Source organism: Geotrypetes seraphini, chromosome 3 (assembly GCF_902459505.1).
Source record: "Geotrypetes seraphini chromosome 3, aGeoSer1.1, whole genome shotgun sequence".
Lineage (NCBI taxonomy): Eukaryota > Metazoa > Chordata > Amphibia > Gymnophiona > Dermophiidae > Geotrypetes > Geotrypetes seraphini.
Genome location: NC_047086.1, coordinates 386,968,939 through 386,990,940, shown reverse-complemented (window position 1 = coordinate 386,990,940; position 22,002 = coordinate 386,968,939). Strand labels below are relative to the sequence as shown.

The following is a 22,002-nucleotide window of genomic DNA, read 5'->3' as shown; positions in this document are numbered from 1 at the left end:
GTGTTTGAGAGGTTGTCTATAATTTTATTTGTGATGTCATTTAAGGAGATTAAAATGGATATGTCGTCTGCGTATATGTAGTACTTTAAGTTTAGTTTTTGTAGAAGGTGACCTAAGGATGCGATGTAGATGTTGAACAGTGTGGGCGATAGAGGGGAGCCTTGGGGCACGCCTGACGGGCTTTTCCATGGGTTGGAGTAATTTCCATTGCTGGTTACTCGGTAGGATCTGTTTATTAGGAATTCTTGGAACCATTTCTTTACCTTTCCCTAGAATCCCATTGCATCAAGGCACAGTAGCATGATTTCATGATCTACCAGGTCGAATGCACTGCTGAGGTCTAGTTGTAGGATCAGTGCGCTTTTGACTTTGCTAAAAAGATCATAAAGGTGGTTTAGTATGGAGGCTATGACAGTTTCTGTGTTGTATCCTTTCCTGAATCCTGATTGGTTTTCACTAAGGATGTTAAATTTGTCTAGGTAGTTTACTAGTTGTAGATTGACCAATCCTTCCTGTATCTTTGTGAAAAGGGGAATGCTTGCTATGGGTCTGTAAATGGATGTCAGTGTTGTAGAGGTTTTCTGATCTTTGGGGATAGGAGTGATCAGTATGTGATAGGAGTGATCAGTATGTGTTCATGGTGACATCAGGAAATACTTCTTCACCGAAAGGGTGGTTGATCGCTGGAATGGTCTTCCACGTCAGGTATTTGAGGCCAATAACGTGCTTGACTTCAAGGGACGATGGGATAAACATGTGGGTTCGCTCCGGGGAAATGCTTAGGGGGAGGGTTCTTTTAGAGGGAGGGTTCTTTGAGTGGGCAGACTTGTTGGGCCAACGGCCCTTTTCTACCGTCATACTCTATGTTTCTATGATTTTCCAGATAAACTCTGAAGTGTTATTCTCTGGGTCCTCAAGACAGCTAATATAATTATGAGGAGGGGAATGAGTGTCATAAGATGTCATCCAATTTACAGCGCTCCTACCCTCAGTAGACCACTAGTCCCCATTTAATATTCTGCCTTGATGTGGCAGAATTTCTGCCTCGAGCCCGTGGGCTCCTCACTTGCTCTAATAGGCACTGCCAGGATCTCTCCAACTACAGGACAGTAGCTAAGAGCCATGGATAGCAAAACTTATAGACAAAATGGCCTGCCAACAAATATCAAACTTCATAGAAAACATGTCAAAGCTAGACCAGGCTCAATCAGGGTTCAGAAGACACCTTAGTACAGAGCAGTAAAGTAGCAGTAAAGGACTCAGTCCTTAAGCAGCAGGATAAAGGAGATGATGTTTTATTAGGGCTCCTAGATCTCTCATCAGCCTATGAGCCTATGGCTAAGATCAAGATGCACTGCATTAGGCCTTAAAGGAAAAGTCTTGACATGGATAGATGCATTTCTTTCCAAAAGACTAACAAGAGTTGAATGGCAGGGAGGTATGAGCAACTGGAAAGTAACAGACACAGGAATACCACAGGGGTCAGCTATGTCTCCAATGCTGTTCAATATATTCCTCAAATCATAGGGGAAATTCATCAGAGAACTGGATTGGGAATGTTACACAGTGTTCTCCCCAGCGCTTTTCAGCCAGGTGCTCCACCCAGCAAATTTAGATTACCGCCCGGCTGTCATCTGCCGAATCCTGCTGCCACCACTGCTTAACGAGCAGCCTGATGAGCCGCCGAAAGACTCCAGCCGGACTTTAAACAAAACAAAACCCAGCAAGCGACTCGAACCCGGCTTCCCTCCAAAACCGGAAGTTACGTCGGGGGGTAGGGGGGGTAGGGAAGAGAAGTCGGCATGGACCATTAGAGCCCCGGAGCATGCGGGAGATAAGCCAGCCACGGAGGGAAGCTTACTTGCTCTTGCTTACTTCGGGCCTTTCTCGCTGCCGGGTCCTGCCTACTTTCTGTTTCCGCGAAGGCAGGACCCGGCAACGAGAAAGGCCCGAAGTAAGCAAGAGCAGCAAGTTGTAAGCTTCCCTCTGTCGCTGACCTTTGGGAGATAGGTCAGCGACGAAGGGAAACTTGCAACTTGCCTTTGTCTGTAGCGAATCTCCCGGGTGTGTGAGACGGTAGGGGGGGGGTGAATGGGAGGAGAAATGCTGCTGTACCCAATTAGAGGGGGAGGGGGAAGAAAAATGCTGGTGCTTCTGCTGTACCCAATTGGGGGTGGGTTAAGAGAAATGCTGATGACGCTACTGCTGTACCCAATAGGGGGAGGGGGAAGAGTCATGCTGCTGCACCCAATAAGGGGGGAGGGTGAAGAGAAATGCTGCTTCTGCTGTACCAAATTGGGGGGAGGAAAGAGAAATGCTGATGATACTGCTGTACCCAATGGGGGGAGGGGAAGAGAAATGCTGCTGCACCCAATTGGGAAGAGAGAGGGAAGGAGGGAGAAGGAAGATCAGGAAAAGGAGGAAAGAGATGCAAAGGGACATGGGAGGGAGGGAAAGGAGATACCATACCATGGAGTGGAAGAGAGAGATGTCATAGCATATGGGGGGGAAGCAGGGCCGGATTAAAGGATAGACCCAGTAGACACAGGCCTAGGGCCTGAAATGGTCAGGGGGGGGGGCCCGCCAGTGCTGTGCTTTGGGGACTCACCCTTGCTGGATTCGCTGGCAGCAGCAGCAGCCTCATCATCATCCCGGGCGCCCCCCCAAACCCGATCCGACCCTCCTATCTCTCCCTCCTTCCCTCATCAGTGACATGCCAGAGGGAATCACGGCAGGAGAAAGCCCTGAAGCAGCCTGCTTAGAGTAGAGCAGTACTGTTTAGAGTCTCATGATGGGAGGGAGGGAGAGATAGGAGGGTCATGGGGGGGAGTAGCAGTCTGCCCCGGGTGCTTGGCCTGGCGTCATGAACTTCGGCTTGCAACAGCATTTACAATTCACTGCTGTTGCCAGCTTCAGGCCTTCCTCTCTGCTGGGTCCTGCCTACTTCTGTTTCTATGAAGGCAGGACCCGACAGAGAAGAAGGCCCGAAGCTGGCAACAGTAGCGAATTGTGAATGCTGCTGCCTGAAGAAGTTCATGACGCCAGGCCTTGGGTGACAGAAGGAGGAAAGGGAGCAGAGGGAGAGATACTTGCTGCACCCAACTGGAGGGAGAAAGAAGATGAGGGAGGGAATGAAACGAGATGCCAGGGATTGGAGGGAAGGAGGAAAGTATGCCAGACCAAGGGAAAAGGAAGGGGGAAAGGAAGGAGAAGATGTCAGAGCATGGAGGGGGAGGGAGAGATGGAAGAAAAGGAAAGAAGTGAGATGACAGAGAATCAGGGAAGGGAAGATACCAGACTGTGGGGTGTGAAGGAAAGAAAGGAGAAGAGAGAGTTGCCAGAACATAGGGGACGGGATGTTGATAGAGAAAAATGGAGAGGTGGCAGAGCTGAAATCAATCATGTACAAAGGAGAAGAGAAGGGGCACAGGATAGACAGTTTATTGAAGGAGCATAAAAAGAGGGAAGATGCCATATGGAGAGGGCGGACAGTGGATGGAAGGGGCTGATGCTGTATGGAAGACAGAGCGGACAGATGCTGGCTAGAAAGAAGAGTGAAGACAAGATGATTAAAGCAGAAACAACAAAAAGTAGAAAAAAAAATTTTTTTTGTTGCTTTACGTAAAATCTATTGATTAAAGTTTATAAATAGGAAATGGAAATAAGGCAGTTTTTTTTGGGACTAAACCCCTTTCCTCAGGTCAGGACAGGATACCATAACAGCAGGGGTGCCCAAATGGTCGAGCACGATCGACCAGTAGATCGCAAAGGCAATGCGAGTCGATCGCGTTGCCTTGGCAATCCTTTTCTTCCTGCCTCCCTGAGCCAGGCCAGGCGCGTACAAGCGCCGGATTCACAAGACTTCACCTCCGACGTCAATTCTGACGTCAGAGAGGAAGTTCTGGGCCAGCCAATCGCTGCCTGGCTGGCCTGGAACTTCCTCTCTGACATAAGAATTGACATCGGAGGTGAAGTCTTGTGAGTCCGGCGCTTGTACATTCCTGGTCTGGCTCGTGGAAGCAGGGAGAAATCGGCATGGTGGCTTAGGGGGGTAGGGAAAGAATCGGGGAAGTGGAGAAATTGGCGCGATGGCTTGGGGGGCAGGGGGAGGGAGAAAGAAAGCGAGACAGAAAGAAAAAGGGAGGGGCAGAAAGAAAAAAATATTTGATTTATAGTCAGAAGAAGGAAGTGCAAACAGAGACTCATGAAATCACCAGACAAAAAGGTAGGAAAAATGATTTTATTTTCAGTTTAGTGATCAAAATGTGTCTGTTTTAAGAATTTATATCTGCTGTCTATATTTTGCACTATGGCCCCCTTTTACTAAACTGTAATAGCGGTTTTTAGCGCAGGGAGCCTATGAGCATCAAGAGCAGCGCAGGGCATTCAGTGCATCTCCCTGCGCTAAAAACCAGTATTGCGATTTAGTAAAAAGGGAGGGGGTATATTTGTCTATTTTTGTATAGTTGTTCCTTAGGTGACATTGCCTTGACCTCTTTGAAAACCTGCGGAATATAAATGATAATTAACATTTTCTCTGCGTACATCGTGCTTTGTTTTTTTTTTAAATTTTATTGTTGGTAGATCATTTTGACTTGGTCATTTTAAAAGTAGCTCGCAAGCCCAAAAAGTGTCGGCACCCCTGCTGTAGAGCCATTTCTTGTATGACTAGATGAGCTATATTTATCTTTTTTTTTAGTTGTTTAAATTCATGCAGAAATAAATGGCTAGATTGAACCTAATGACTTCATTAATGCCTTTCCCTTTTTTAAACCTCTATACCATTTGAAAGAGGACAAATACTTCTTAAATTTAGTAAAAATATTCTGGCACAAGTATCAAACCTTATAAAAGGAAGTCATATTGAGCATTGGAAAATAATAATAATAATTAACTAATAAAAATAGTATACATTTAGGGCTCCTTTTATTAAGTTACGATAGTGGTTTTAGTGTGCGCTTAGCGCGCGGAGGAATTGCCATGCGTGCTAGATGCTAACGCCAGCATTGAGTTGGTGCTAGTTTTCCCACGTAGCGCAGGGGTTTGCGCGCGCTAAAATGCTAGCGCACCTTAGTAAAAGAGGGGGTTAATTTTCCCCAAAACCAAATTTCCCCATCCCGCCCCACCCAGCTACTTTTTCATGCCACCCGGCTGGAAAAAATTTCTGGGGAGAACACTGGTTACATCTATACGAATGATGTCCAATTAATCATCCCACTAAAGAAACAGGATGTGAAGACTAATCTAAGGATTAAAACTGGCCTGGAGAAGATCTTCGGATTGTTCCATATAAATGGTCCAGTAGCCAACAAGGAAAAAAACTGAACTACATCTGATTAACAGATGGGGAGGGAACTGTCCAATACATCAATGCACGCTGAATGGAAATACCATAAAGACATCCATGGAGAGTGTGAGAAACCTAGGGGTATAGCTGAACCCAAATTTACACTAAAACCATATCTGAACTATTAAGCAATGTCCAATCTAATAATATCCCTGGTACTCTCTATTTTGGACTACTGCAATGCAATCCTGCTAGGCATTCCTAAGTACAAGATCAAACAGATAAAGATAGTACAGAATGCAGCAGCAATTTTTCTGCTGGGAAAATCGAAACATACAAGTGCTACTCCAATTCTGAAAGAATTACACTGGCTCCCTATTGAAAGTAGAGTGAAATTCAAGATCATGTTGTTGACACACAAAATCGTTCATCTTTCAGAACCGCATTACTTAGCAACAAGACTATACAACCATACTACAACATGCACACTTTGCTTGAGTCAAGAATACTTGTTGGAAATACCATCATTCAAAGACATCAAATACAAAAGTGTCAGGAAAAGAATGTTCTCAGTAGTGACTTCAATGTGGTAGAGCTCCCTAACAAAGGAATTAAAACTAGAAAAAGATACCAAAGACCTTCCTTTTCTCAGACTACTTTAATTAATATAAGAATCATCCAGGGGGATAATTAATATGGTGGAATTAGCTCACTATTTCAAAGTTCATAAATGATAGGATGAAGCAGGATATGCAAAGGAAGTTTAAATTATGAAACATTTAAATGGCAACTAAAAGTTTTACTATGTGTATTTATTGAGGCTAATTATATAAATAAGTATAATGAAGAGATATAAGGTTATAGTATTCTTTATTGTTCAGTCAATCAAAAGACAGACTAGGTAAATTATTTGTACAGGTATATGTATGCTGGACATCTCAGAAACAATCTAATTCTGTATGTAACACCATTTCTAAGCTATTTTATCATAACTCCAGTAGTGTTGTGTTATTCCTCGACTATAGTTCATATATTATAGCTTGTGTATTCTACCATCATTAATGAAGTTAATGTTCATATTTCCATCAAAGTTGCTCATGCAAACTGCTCTGAACTGACTTCATAATCATTAGTTAGCAATATAGAAGTTTTAAATAAACAATAAACGTGGCTCCCAGGACTGCAAAGTACATAATGAAGATCTGGGAGGACCAAAGGAAATACGATTGCCTTTCTCTTCCTTTTCTCCATAAACATGGCAAAAAAGTACAATGGAGCCTGAGAGCATGTCCTAGTTCGCAATGCAAATATGCACAATTTTAGGCAAATATGCCACAGAATCTTAAAAACTGTGCCTCAAAGAATTTCAAACCACTGCCACAGAATCTCTCTCTGAGCTGGACATCAGGAAGTTGCAATTAAGTGCCGTTCCAAGGCATAACAAAATATTGCTTATGCAATTACCAGCTTCTCGTATCTCAGCAGAACAAGAAAAATGATTTATTTGGGCAATTTAGTTGCTAGGTTCATCAAAATCATAAGATCCTACCTACTTTCTTGTTCTCATACCACTATTTCTTGAGATGACATTGGTAGGAATGTAAGCAGACAAATAAAGAAAGCTGGTTCACAGTTTTTCCAAATATTTCCTGATCTTGGGATTGTTTAGATTTTTAAAAATTTTATTTAACGTGTTTTAATAGAACATTTTTTAATGTGCATTAAATCAATTTAGCGTACACTAAATTATTTAAGATGTACTGATGTGCACTAACAAATACACATCTGGATACCTGTGTTCAAAGTTTGAGATCTTCTCTTACTCTGCTACTCCTACCACTTCAATATAAATAAAATGGGTATGCTGCTGTGCTGATCACAGAAATGGACAAAAGTCATGGAGAATAAGGCTTGTTTAGTGTGTTCCATTTACTTTCTGCATAATCTCTGGCTTTGACAACTCCATGCAGGCTACAATCACACTGCTAGAAAGGATAACTTTCATAAACACTGTGGTAGGTGAAGTGGTGCTTTATGTGCAGAAATCAGCTTTTATAAAATTGTGCACCTGATATACACATAAAGGCATTTATACCTAACTTGCACACATGCAACTTTTACCCAAATGAGAAGATATTCTCAGGGACAGGGCTCTACTCAAATGTGAATGTTTGAAAATTCAAGTGCTTATGTGTTCAATGAGCCAGAAAACTCTCAGTGTGCTAATAAACATTCCCTGTGGTAAGTTTCAAGGTAGAAGTACACAAATACTTCCAATTTGAAAATTCTCTAAAGCCCGCAGAGAGAAAAGAACCATGTACTTTTTATGCATGCAAGGTTACCAAATAAACCTAAAACATAATCCTGCCCAGGAAAGGAGACATGGTGGCATGGTCATAATGCAAACCTTTTATACTAGAACACTATATAACCTAAGGTAAAAAACAAAACATTAGGATATAAAATAACAAAGGCCTAGGAACAAGACCAAAGAGGAAAACTGTAAATAAAAACAGGAAAACACTTTAAAGGAAGTACAGCTTTCACACTGAACTAGAATTAAGATTTACCTTTCGCTTTGTTTTTTTTGCACATCATCATTATATTTATCTGGCTAACAGCAGGAGTTACAGTAGAGGCTTTCTGGTCAACAGCAGGAGTTACAGTAGAGGCTTCTCCAACACCATCTGCAGTTTCTTTATACCAAGTCTAAAACAGCCCAAAAACATAAATAAAAGCCATGGTACCATACGAGTAAAAAAGGGAAGACTGCAGAGCTAGTTATGTTATTAACCCAACTAAAATATTTCTTCATCTCATTTGGTACATATCTAATTAATTCCAACATTCCCTTGATATCACAATAACATTAACATGTAAACATCCTGCAGAAGGAAAAATTATGTTCTTACCTGTTAATTTTCTTTCCTTTAGACGCAGCAGATGAATCCAGAAACCAATGGGGATAGCCCACATCTACCAGCAGGCAGAGATAGAGAAACTGATTAACAGGTGGTTCTATTGGCTGGCACTCCTCCTGTATCTCCAGTATAGCTCCTTGCCCAAGTATTCATAACCATCAATAAGCATAGAATGTAAAAAATTTCTTTCCCATAACAAATCTCAAAAGACAATAATACAGAATACAACCATCAACAATAACAAACTGCGAAAGTTGCACAAAAAAAAACTGACAGACAACATCCAGAAAGGGTGGGGCTCTGGATTCATCTGCTGCATCTAAAGGAAAGAAAATTAACAGGTAAGAACATAATTTTTCCTTCCTTAGCAACATCAGCAGATGAATCCAGAGACCAATGGGATGTAGCAAAGCAATCCTCAATCTGGGTGGGAAGCAAACGCCGTCTCTGCAACAACCGAAGCACTAAACGCATCCACCGCATGCGCCCCCACATCCAACTGTTAATGCAGAGATAAAGCACTCTCGGAAGACCAAGTAGCCGCGAGACAAAACTCCTCCAAGGAAAAAAACCTCTGGACCAAGTCCAAGAAGTAGCCATCGCTTCGGTGGAAAGGTCATGAAGTTCTCTCGCCAACTGCTTCCCTGCCATCAAGCAAGCGTAAATAACGTCCTCCCGGACCCATCAAGCTTTAGACGCCACCATATGTTTGAGGTGTCCCTTGAAGAATACAAAAAGGTGATTTAAACAACTACCAGTCGTTAGAAATCTAGCTCACGGAGAATGCTATGCACTTTTAAAAAATGCAGTGAATAAAAGCACGCCTCCCCATTTCATCTCCCAGGAAGAAGGAAGGAAAAGTGAGAGTGACATAAAAGAAAGGATGACACCTCGTTAGAAAGAAATGGAGGTACTGACCGAACTGACCCCCCCCCCCCCAGAGTTTGTAAATCAGAAATAGGAAGCCCCGCCGAACAAGGCCTGCAACTCAGAAAACCGCCGAGCTGAAGCCATGGCCACAAGAAACTCTGCGTTCAATGGCACAGCCGTTTAGCGTTTCAAAAGACAAGGAAGAAATGAAACCTTCGGTAAACTGCGAAGAAATACCGTAAGACTATATGCCAGACAGGGCTTTCCAAGAGGTGTACAAATATACCGTACTCCATTTAGGAACTGAACTACATGAAGCTGAGAATTAAAGCGAAGAGCAAGATACCTAGCCCTTGTCACAAGCTAAGAATGGCCCTTGAAGCTGAAGGGAATTGAACGCCAAGCCCTTGGCAATACACTTGTTCCAAAAAGGAACCCTGGAAGGGTGCAACTGTTGAGAAGCACCCAAGAAAGGAAAAACCTCCAAAAGGAAGCAGAAGCCACAGTTGAAGACGTCTGTATCGCCTGGATAAGAGAAGAAACAACCTGCAACGCATAACCCTTACACATCAGCCAAGACTTTTCAAAAGCTAGGCCGTACTACCAAAGTAGTATTAATATCCAGGTTGATCGGTCACCAAGGGAGCAAATCCGGAGAAACCAGGAAACTCAATAGTCCGGCTGTCAAAAGAATCATCAAATCCGCATAGCAAGGATGGCGCAGCCAAACCAGAGATTCTTCAAATTCTGCGCCCTAAAAGCGAGCGGGAGATGGCCCATCCAAGTCAGCATCAGCCAGGGGAAAACCCTGAAAAAAGAGAAACCAGAGGTGAGAAAGAAGCCATGCTGCAACCCCCTCTGACTCCCACTCCCTGTGTCCGCGGAAGAAGCTAGGAAGCTGAAAATTTTGAGACGAGGCCATGAGGTCTATTCCAAGAGATCTCACTTTCATACAAAGAGCTGGAATGCCTGAGCCAAAATTCACGATATCCAGGATGTAGAAGATTTCACTATTACTAACCTTTACACTTTCTAGAGCGCACACAGTGCTGCACACCGTCACATACAATAAATGGGCCATGCTCAGATTTCACGGAGAGAAAGCCTATCCAAACTCTCTTCCTGATCAATAAAATGAGCTGCCAACAGAAGAGGAAGAAGAGGTTCCACCCACTGAAGTAGAACCATGACGTTACCCGCCAATTGAGTACATCACCTACTGCCCAGGCTGTACAGAAATACCACCATCATAATACCTACTGAAAAGACCCTCAGCATCATACTGGAAGAATTGTCTGAAGCTCCAGAAATGGTAGCCTGACCATGCTCCAGAGTAGATGAATGAACAAGCACTGAGTTACCTCCAAAGACCAGACTTGTGGATCTGAGGATGGAAGGCACCGAGCCCCCCCAACCCGCCAGCCCGGGATGTTTGGTGACTAGGAGCCAGTCCAGCAAAGACTGAGGCATGCCTTTGAAAAGAGAAATCACGCTGCGCCACCAAAGCATACAGAGCAATGCTTGAGGAGCCCAAACAATGGGAGCCCTGAGATACCGGGAACCACTGGAACAAAAGCGACTGCTGTAGCGTTACAATGGGAAAGCAAGTCGAAGTTCCCAGTGGAGTCAGCAACATGGATCCTAGAACCTGTACAGAATCCCATACTCTTGGACAAGGTGACCGAAGAAGAATGCAACCTTGAGACTGTGACCCATCGCCCTAGTCTCAGGGAAGAAACATATTTCTCTCCTATATGAAGAAAAACAGCTTTCCGATATACCTATAAATAGTACAGAAGAAAAGAGACCCGTGCAAATTCGAGGAGTCATGTCCAAAGAACTGAGGAAAAGAAACCACCCCTTTCATGGCAGACAAATGGCCCGACTGGACGTCCAAATCAAGCAGCCAGTCAAGAAGATAGTAGGAGAATCGCCTGGTAGTGCCAAAACAGTACCACTGCCCTCATTTTCTAAAGCCTGGGGTAGGCGAAATGGCATGAGGCAAAATCGAAAGCGCTGCTCCAAGAGAGGCAAGTAAACCAAGTGCTGATTCGGAGTCCATAGGAAAATGTAAATAGTCTCCCAGTGTTTCTGCAGAAATGTGTAACCCTGAGAAACCAATTCAGCAGAATGGGATCCAGCCCCAGTCTGCCCAATGCCCCCGTCTTGGGCACCATGCAGTAAGTGGAACAATGTCCTTTAGTTCCTGAAGAAGTACAAGAACTGCCCTGAGGACCAGTAACACTTAAAAGGTAAACACAAAACATAGAAACTCCAAGAACGAACTGGAAACCTGAGGAGGATGCAAAGTTGCAAGCATCCTGAAAAAAAGTTCACAGCCCCCTGACCTGACAATATAGCATCTTCCCCCTCAAGAGAAAACCTAAAGAGTCAGTGGAAGAAGTCAAGATCCCCTCAGAACGAAGTGCCGAAGATCAGGGAACAGCAGGAGGAGCACTATAGGATCTATAAGAAGAAAGAAACTATCCTAAGAAAAATCAAGGCTTGCCAGGGAAAGAGGAGCATACTGGAACCATGAAAACCGTACTACCTCCATGCAACGTAAGCGAAACACATATTGTTTCATTAACTGAGGCAGACAAGGAGTCGGGCTCATAGAAGTAAGTGACTTACCCAGGGCCAGAAGTAGCTGTAGAATGCTGACTGCCAATTCTGTCTAGCACCTGCCATGAAAAAATGGCGGTGGTAAAATCTCGTGCGACAGGCTGTACACCATAGAGGCTCCGCTGCCTCAGAAAGAAAGACAGCCCTGCCCATACGAAAAAGAGAAACGCCACCGTGCTCCCAAACTGCGCCCCAATAGATTATCACAACACCAGAACCGGAAATTATTTCTATAATGCTACCACACACACAAAACACTGCACAGAGAGCCGAAAAGAAAACATTCAAGTATGTATATGCTCTTTTTAGGGAGATCCTAGGAGAAAGAAAGAGAAACTCGCACCAAGAACCGGGTAATATCTAGCTATTAACAGAAACCTGCAGCAATGCACCTTCTGGCCACCCTGTGCAGAGAAAAGCTGAACTGGGCAGTGGAGCACAAACTGAAGTCTCCCTCCAATACGCTCTCAAGCCTAATAAGCATATAGAGACCAAGTCAGACCCTCTATCACTGGAGGGAGGGTAAGGCAGGGACTGGGGGGGGGCTCAGGTGTAACCCCTAAAGCCGGCACAGTTCAGCCAGATACCCCTGTCTCACTGAAGAGGAAACCTCAACAGGAGAAATAGCACTGATAACTCACTGAAGAGAAAATCTCAACAGGAGAAATAAGTTTCCAGTCACAGCCAGAATCCAGGAGCTAGCGACCATCACCTGCTGGGAGATAGAGCATACTGGAGATACAGGAGGAGTGCCAGCCAATAGGACCACCTGTTAATCAGTTTCTCTATCTCCGCCTGCTGGTAGATGTGGACTATCCCATTGGTCTCTGGATTCATTTGCTGCTGTTGCTAAGGAAAGTGGGTTTTTTGGGGGGTTTTTTTTAGCTAATGAGCATAAGTAACATACAGTCGGCTTTCCCTGAGCCTTGTAGGAGTGATTAATGCCAGAAATGAATTTTCATTGTCAAACAAATGTGCCCAGATCAGCCCAACAGAAAAAGCTCCTTATGAACTTGATACAAGCAAGAACTCCGCAGAAAGACTATAGCTCATTTTCAGCCAGTGCTTAGACTACTACCAGTAGTAGGAGGTGGGAAACAGGTACCCAAACTTTTTTTTTCTCCTTATTATTAGCCTCTGGTCCAGCTGAGAATTATTTTTAAGCTTACTCCAATGTTTAAATTAATTAGAGGCACAGGACCCAAATATCTTGTTTGATATATTAAGCAATATGTTCCTACTCAGGTCCTGAGATTTTAGCAAGATTTTTGGTTTGTGATACCTGCTGCCAAACCTAGACTCTCACCTAATTAAAAGAGAGTACTATTCAAAGATGAGCTCCACTGGTCTCTAACCCCTCCCTTGGCCTCCCTAGGCTTACCTTTAGTAATCTCTGGTGTCTTATGGGTTCAAGGCTGGAGTGATCCCTAATTACATAACAGCAGTCATACTGGGTCAGACCAATGGTCCATTTAGCTCAGTATCCTGTTTCCACAGTGGCCAATCCAGGTCACAAGAACCTGGTGGAAACCCAAAGAGTAGCAACATTCCATGCTACCGATCCCAGGGCAAGCATTGGCTTCCCCAATGCTTGTCTCAATAGCAGACTATGAACTTTACATCCAGGAACTTGTCCAAACCTTTTTTAAACCAATCTACATTAACCTCTGCTACCACATCCTCTGGCAATGTGTTCCAGAGTTTAACTATTCTGAGTGAAAATTTTTTTCCTCCTATTGGTTTTAAAAGTATTTCCGTGCTACATCATTGACAGTCTCCTAGTCTTTGTAATTTTTGAGAGAGTAAAAAACTGATTCAGTTATACCCGTTCTATATCACTCAGGATTTTGTAGACCAATCTTATCTCCCTTCAGCTATCTCTTTTCCAAACTGAAGAGCACTAACCTCTTTAGTCTTTTCTCATCTTGGTCACTTTTTTTTAACCTTTTTTTTACTTCCGCTACTTTTTTTTTTAATAATGGCGATCAGAATTGAATGTAGTACTCAAGGTGAGGTTGCACCATGGGGCAATACAGAGGCATTATAATACTCTTAGTCTTATTTAGCATACCTTTCCTAATAATTCCTAGCATCTTGTTTGCTTTTTAGGTCGCCACCACACATTGGGTCAAAGGTTTTAGCATATTGTCTATGATGACACCTAGATCTTTTAAAATTTGTACCCCGGTAACATTGATTATCTTCCTTTAACCAGGTCACAGAGATGATTATACAGTATCTATCCTTTCATTTAGTGCAATATATTCTAACTCTCCCATCTTGTTTCTTTAGCTTCTGGCATCTGCATAAAGACATTTCAAATAATGTCATTCCTATTTACAACTTGCTTAGAAGTTGACATGAATAATTTGCTATCAGTAATATCTATCTGCTCTGTATTTAAGGACACTGGTCAACTATGGTCTCTATTGTAACTTTGCTAATGGGATGACCTATCTTCTCTGTTTTGGTGTTATCTTGTAAAGTTATCTTGTTCCAAACTATGCACTTTTGAGCGACACTTAGTCTTTCCCCAGTTTCTAGTTTAAAAACTGCTCTATCTCGTTTCAAAATGTCGATGCCAGCAGACTGGTTTCACTCTGCTTAAGGTAGAGCCCATCCTTGTAGAACAAGCTCCCCATTCCCCAGAATGTCACCCCATTCCTGACAAATTTAAAACCCTCCTCCCTGCACCATCACCTCATCTACGCATTGACACTCCAGAGTTCTTCCTGTTTCTTGGGCCCTGAACATGGAACAAGAAGTGCTTTTAAAAAGGTTACCCTAGAGCAGGGCTGCCCAAATCTGGTCCTCGAGATCTACTGGCAGGCCAGGTTTTCAGGATATCCACAATGAACATGCATGAGAGTGATTTGCATACCAAGAAGGCAATGCAGACAAATCTCTCTCATGCATATTCATTGTGGATATCCTGAAAACCTGGCCTGCCAGTAGATCTCAAGGACCGGAATTGGGCAGCCCTGCCCTAGAGATTCTAGATTTTAGCTTCCTACCTAAGAGTCTAAATTTGGCTTCCAGAACCTTCCTACCACATTTCCCTATGTCATTGGTATCCACATGTACCAAGACAGCAGGCTCTTCCCCAGCATTGTCTAAAATCTAATCTAGGTGAGATCTGCCACCGTTGCACCAGGCAGGCAAATGACCAAGTGATCCCATTCTACAACAGAATCTGAAAAAAAAAATATTAAAAACTCTGTTCTTTGAAAGTATACACACCATAGACAAGAAACCCCCGAAATACCTGTCACTAAATCCCATACTCCACTCAAATGTTATACCAATACAGTAAAAGAAATCTCTATTCTCCCTTGCCTATTACTCCATTCATAACTCTGCCCTCCTCAAACTGCTATAATGTAGCATATATATTCTGGAATTCCTTATATTATAAGTTGCTTTGAACCTATTTAGGCATAGCGTGACTCAGAAATACTGTACTAGATTAGATCTTCACGCCCACCTAGCTACATGCACAGCATGCCTAAAGATTTAAAGTGACAGTGCACTTAAAATTTCATTTATTTTTACTGGTTTTTTTTTATTTTTTATTTATTTTGTTTTACATCTTTATTTTAAATTTTCATTAGAATTCCATTGTCTAACGGTTTTTTGGTTTCTCTCTTAATTAATTCATTTATATATATTTAGTTTTAATTCAAATAATTTTAATTTAATTTACTTTACCCACTTTATTATTGCTGGGATGTACACTTGCTTCAAAAGAATATGGCCGTAATGAGATCAATGTTTTCTATGTAATCTTGTTAGGATGCTTTATATCTCATTTACTCTATTCTTTATTTTTCCTTTCTATTATCTGCTAATTTGTTTGTCCTTAGGTACTTTGGTTAGATTGTGAGCCTTCGGGACAGTCAGGGAATTTCAAAGTACCAATTCTTTATTCATTTATCTTATTTTATTATACTCTTCAATGTATCTGTAAACCGCTTAGAACTTAACGGATTTAGCGGTATATAAGAAATAAATTACATTACATTACTTAGTAGTGTCCCCACCAGGTTTTGTGGATGATGTCACTCAAATGTGAAAATATTATGCCTGCTTGTCCTTGGAGAATGAGCTTTTACCCCAACTTAATAACTGCTCCGAAACGGAGTATAAATTCCAAATTAAATTAAACTAAACTTAGATGTTTATTTAAGACATGTTTCATTGCTGTTCAGCACCAAAGTCTAGACAGTTCCTGTGACAGACAGGCAGACAGAGGCTTTTGTTAAAATGAATAGCACTTTTTACATTTTCAAGTGTGCTAAAAAAGATCCCAAACCTGAAAATATACAAACAAAAAAACCTGAAAGAAAATAAGTTACCTCAGGTACATCAAACGGAATTTCTTGACCATTTTGTTTAAAGATATCAGCCATCAACATCAGTGTTCTCTCCCGGGGAATAACATTCTCTTCCTGTAATTTTGTCCAAACTGAGTCTGCTTTTTGCCAATTGTTGTTTTCCTCTATGAAGAGAGATCAATTTCAGCATCTTACATGTGTCAATTACTAGCATGTTTAAAGTGTCATTCTTTAGACTCAAAAATTTAAAGAAATTTGGAGGGGGTAAGAAAGATTAGTTTTTGTTTTTTCTAATCTTCAGCATAACAGTAATTGGAGCTGTGCTGAATACAATCTTTACACATTCTTTCAATTTAATTTCTAAAGTCAAACCCAAAACAAACAATATGTAAAGAAAGGGGATTCCCTGCTCTTCGGTTGCTCAGTTACATGACATATACACCCTAATTTTATATATAGCGCTCAAATGTGCATGCTCGAATATAGGCATGCACTCAATTAACATATACAATTTAATTGATAAATGAGCCGATCAGCGCCAATATTTGGGCACCAAAAAGAGATTAGGTTCTTACTTTAATAATATTTTTTCCAGTAGAAAGGAATGGTATGTTGAACCTTAGTGTACTCTGTCCATTCTCATGAACATACTGCAGAAAAATGTCAATCACAGCTTTTGAAACCTCCTCCTTCTCCCAGGAGTCTGCTGCCCTATTCAGTCTGTTCCAAAGCATGCAAGCGCTCTAGAGCAGGGGTGTCCAACCTTTTGGCTTCCCTGGGCCACACTGGCCGAAAAACTTTTTCTCGGGCTGCACAAACGCTGCAGCAAGACAGAGGAGGGAGCTGGCAAGACGGTAAACACCTGGGGGCAGTAGAGGAAAACACTGCATCGCCCTCGACCAGGGCCGCACAAAATACTTCACGTGGCTGCATGCGGCCCTCGGGCCACAGGTTGGACACCCCTGCTCTAGGGTAAAAGACAAGATAAGGAAGCACACAGGGAGCTCCCTGAAACCAAGGTTCTGATCAATATTGAAACTGTAATGTATAAATGAACAAACATTACTATTAAACAGTAAAACACATCAAATAAAAGCTTGAATATTAGTGGAGCCTCTGTCAAATCTAGGGCAGACAGAAACTCTCCTGGCTGGACTGCTGCAATGACAGATCTCATAATCTCCATCCGGAAAATATGGAACCCTTAGGGCCTCATTGACATGTTTGAGATCCAGAATGGGCCTCCAGTAGGAATCTTTCTTGGGCACAACAAAATATATTGAGTATCTGCCTGAGCATTCTTCCAGGACTGGTTCTATGGCTTGAATATCCAGCAATCAGATTAATGTTGTCGGGACTTGAAGTGTCTGATCCGGTCAGCCCGCCAGAGAATCCACGAACCAGTCGGACAGAAGGTTTGCAAACTATCTTGTAACCTTCTCTGACAATATCCAAGACCCAAAGATCTGTCTTTATGTTTTCCCAGGCCTCCATAAAGACCAACAGCTGATCTCTAATTTTTTGAAGAGTGGCTTGATGTCTTGCATCATTGTGGATTCTTGGCTGCCGTTATGGCCCAGGAACCTATATTTTGAATTTTCTGGTTCCGGAACACCTCTGTCTGGAACCTTGATAGGTTCTCTGAGACGAGCCTCCTGAAGTGTTCTGGCAAAAACGTTGGGACCCCTGAAAGGAGCTCAAGTTCTGGCTTCTAGCCACTTAAGGTCTGCTGTCCAGTAAGGACTTGGGATGGCAATTATCCCCACTGATATATCCAATGGTAGAGAACAAACTTATATCAAGTATATTTAATTACCAGACCTCAAACACCCAAGGCACTACTTTTTTACTTTTTCGTGCCCTTGCTGGGGTGATGTGTTCATCATCGGTCATGGTAAAGTGACAAATGCTCAATATTTTTTAAGTGAAATCTGTTTTTATTAAGCAACAACCATAACAAAAGTAAACAGCGGACAAAAGTATTTCAAATATTGAAAACAAAGCTCCCTTCCCCCAAGAGGACTGGACTCTGATGTCCTCTCAGGTTACAAAGTATCCCGACTCCCCAATCCCTCCCCCAAAAAGCAAACCCCGCCCAAACCTCCACCCTCCCCCCCAGATAAGACAGGCGGGATGGAATACAACTGCAGTCTATTCAAGATACGACTACGAACCCGGGGAGGTTTAAATTTTAAATTAATTTATTCTTTAGTCACAGGTTCCCTAGAATATAAATATATAGTGCTTTCATAGCACCTTAAGCACTGTATATTTATATTCTAGAGAGACTGTGATTAAAGAATAAATTAATTTAAAATTAAAAAAATATTGAGCATTTGTTACTTTACCAAGACCGATGATAAAAAAAAAGTAGTACCTTGGGTGTCTGAGGTCTGGTAATTAAATATATTTATTTTAGTTTATTGAACAAATTGATTTTTTTTCCTTATTTTGTCGATCTAATTATCCCCACTGGTCATAAAATCATTCAGGCCTTTGCCAAAAATATCCGTCCCTTGAAGGGGAGCCTGCTAAGTGTAGTTTTAGAGGCTGAATTGCCCGCCCACTGTCTGATTCTCAACATAGGAGGCCAAATCTCCCATCAGGGAGGCCGCTTGCAAGAAAGGGGATCAAGACTGAATTTTCATCTCCTGAATTCCTGTCAGAGTCAAGGAGAAGCTCCGCTTCTCAAAGAAGCGCTCTAGAGATTAGTGGGCTCCACTAATCTCCAGCAGTCTAGTTGAAACAGGTCCCTGAAGGATACACCTGCCTACAGCAGATTTTAAATCTGGGTGGCCGACCACCATCCCTGGACTTCACCCCGCACGTTCACCAGGGTGATGGTGGCAGTTGCTGTGCATCTCTGCAGGGCAGGATTCCAAGTGCCTCCGTACGGAGACAACTGGCTGATCAGAGTCAAGTAGTCCAGGTCTTACAGAGCCTGGGCTGGATAAATTCTCACAAGAGCCAACTGGTTCCTTTCCAGTCCCTTGAATACCTGGGAATTCTATTCAACACAGAAGACTGTTTATTTTCCAGAGACACGCTGACTGAAGAATTGCTCTCAGCTTATAGACAGGTGCTAGGTTCCCTGGCAGCCACTATAAATGTGGTTCCTTGGGCAAAGCCTCACATACAGAACACACTGCTAGCTCAGTGGTCTCCGCATACAGATGACATTCCCATGGACCTAGAAACCCCGCAACAACATATCTTTGTGACTCTGTTTACAGTCGTTATTGAGATCATGCCCCTCTGGATAACCTCGTGAGTTATTCTGACAATGAATGCCAGCCTGTTCAGCTGGGGAGGTCATTGCAACAGGCAGGTTTTGTCGCCCTTACAATAACTCCTTTCGGTTTTGCCCACCGCATTTCTACTCCTTCCAGATGTTCCCATCCAGACAGCAATTCCTTGACGTAATCCCTCATCAGTTCAAAGTTAGTTTTTTAAGTCTAGAACCTTTACTTTTGAATGAGCCCTCTCTAAGCCTGTCTTAATATTAAACTGTTATAGTTAGCCTATGGCACTACTTCAATTGATTCTAATGAGGGCTATATTCCAACTAGATCTGAGAATGCTAAATATAATCTCGCATTCGTATTGTTCCTCATTAACTCAGTATCCTACAAGTCAATCTTCACGATCCTCAGCGGGGCCACCAAGCACTCAATTACTTTTCATAGTGCTTGGCTTTATGCTCTAAATCGTTATCAGATCAATTCATTCTATTTTTTATGCTTTGTTTTAACTTATAATTTAAATAAATATGTACTAAAAGTACTTAGCTGTATAGCGACGCTTCATGCAGGGGTAGACTATATGGCAGATAGGGTAGGACTGAGACTCATCTTTGCAACTGCCTCTATGGTGTTTCTTGCCGCATGTGACCTAGCATTGTTACGTTCCAACAAAATTTCCTATTCGTGTTTCCACACTTTTTTCAGTCATTCTTTCAAAGTTTTTCAGGGTTACAATATAATGCTCTGAGTTGATGGTTATATCAAGTTCAAAGAGACTGCTGTCATGCGTCATACACACAAATTAGACGTTCCCAATCTATAATCATTACATTTTTTGGCCCAGCAATGTATAATACTCATAGCAACGCAATCATCACTATAAACAATCTGTGTGGGGCGGCAAATTTCAATTGGACTCCTTTGACTATCAGAAATTCTTTATTAGCATATTCCTTAAATCTAAATGAGTGTTCACTGAATGCTTCCATTTCACAAACAAGGGCAAAACAGCTCTTCACACCAACATTTTTCACTAGCTGAGGTGAAGGAAGAGATTTCAAAGAACAAGTGAACACTTATCTAACATGTCAATGCTGACATCTGTTGATGAATTACGGAGGTGGAGACATCACGTTTCATTAAATCCTTGTATTTGGCAGACTGTTCTTGAAAACCATGTTACTTCTAAGTAATTAATGGTTAACAGTTATGACTTACTTTCCTGTAGGTAAGAACATAAGAATAACCTTACTGGGTCAGACCAATGGTCCATCTAGCCCAGTAGCCTGTTCTCACAGTGGCCAATCTAGGTCACTAGTACCTTGCCAAACCCAGACTAGCAAAATTCCATGCTACCGATCCATGGCAAGCAGTGACTTGCCCCATGTCTTTCTCAATAACAGACTATGGACTTTTTGTCCAGGAAATTGTCTAAACCTTTCTTAAAACCAGATATGCTATTTGCTCTTACCACAACCTCTGGCAAAGCGTTCCAGAGCTTAACTATTCTCTGAGTGAAAAAATATTTCCTCCAATTGGTTTTAAAAGTATTTCCCTATAACTTCATCCAGTGTCCCCTAGTCTTTTTGACGGAGTGAAAAATCGATCCACTTGTATCCGTTCTATTCCACTCAGGATTTTGTAAACTACAATCATATCTCCCCTCAGCTGTCTCTTTTCCAAGCTGAAGAGCCCTAACCTTTTTAGTCTTTCCTCATATGTGAGGAGTTCCATCCACTTTATCATCTTGGTCGCTCTTCTTTGAACCTCTTCTAGTGCCGTTATATCTTTCTTGAGATAAGAAGACCAGAATTGAACACAATACTTCAGATCAGCTCGCACCATGGAGTGATACAGAGGCATTATAACATTCTTTCTCAGATTCATCCTTTATTCATGAAGATTCTGAAATTTTTCAAGTGAACATAGACAGGATTAGCTGTATTTTATAATGTGCATCACCAACAAACACAGCTCTAGAAGGGAAACTCCTGTCTCAAAGGTAAGGTTTCCCAGCTCTCCAAAACAAAAGAAAGGGAGAAGAGTAAAAAAAAGCCCACAATGAAAAATATGTCGTCATCTCTGACCAGATTAATGTTTCACCTGTCAAGACATCCAGGTGAGAGGAAGGCGGCCTTCAAAAAAGGATTAGATAAATGACAAAGGACAGAGAAAGGACCGCATATGACCCCTTTAAATAATAAGATTAAATCAAAAGACTGTTTTTAGAGTTCTGGCTGTACCATAAAAATGTAAAAGTATCAAATGTCTGAAGCTACAGAACCACTTTGCTTGAGAAAATCTTCCTTTCATAATGGTATAACAACTTCAAGGAAGAAGCACAATCACTGTTTCTAAAACTGCTTGCTACAATCCACCTCAGTCCCCATTCCTCAACACACATACTTACTGTAGAGTTTCAGTAGGTAGAAGTACATTGTGTCTCTATCACACTCAAAGAGCTTCCGAGTTAATTCCACTAGGTTCTCCAAGATTTCATCCTTTGAATGCAAGACAAAAATCAGTCGTGCTATCAGTGTAAAACTCAGTCTACTAAAATCATGACAGGATTCATTCTTGTGCTTAGATGTATATATTTACAAGTGTAGAAACAAATACACACAAAATATTTATCTCTGTATAGCTCTGTAGTGCCCATTTTGAAAGGAATTTTTAATCTGTGGGAATTCTGCTGAGTGATTCAGTTTTACTCTGGACTTAAT

General features: G+C 42.0%; 1 protein-coding gene across 1 annotated transcript in view; it reads right to left on the bottom strand.

The window, feature by feature from the left end:
* LRPPRC (leucine rich pentatricopeptide repeat containing) overlaps nt 1-22,002 on the bottom strand; it is a 318,251-nt gene that overhangs the window by 80,724 nt on the left and 215,525 nt on the right. Inside the window, exons 27-29 of the mRNA XM_033937468.1 lie at nt 21,690-21,780; nt 16,059-16,201; nt 7,858-7,996 (exon numbers count right to left, since the gene is read on the bottom strand). Of these exons, the coding sequence (XP_033793359.1) occupies nt 7,858-7,996; nt 16,059-16,201; nt 21,690-21,780 (373 nt within the window). The remainder of the gene's footprint in view (nt 1-7,857; nt 7,997-16,058; nt 16,202-21,689; nt 21,781-22,002) is intronic.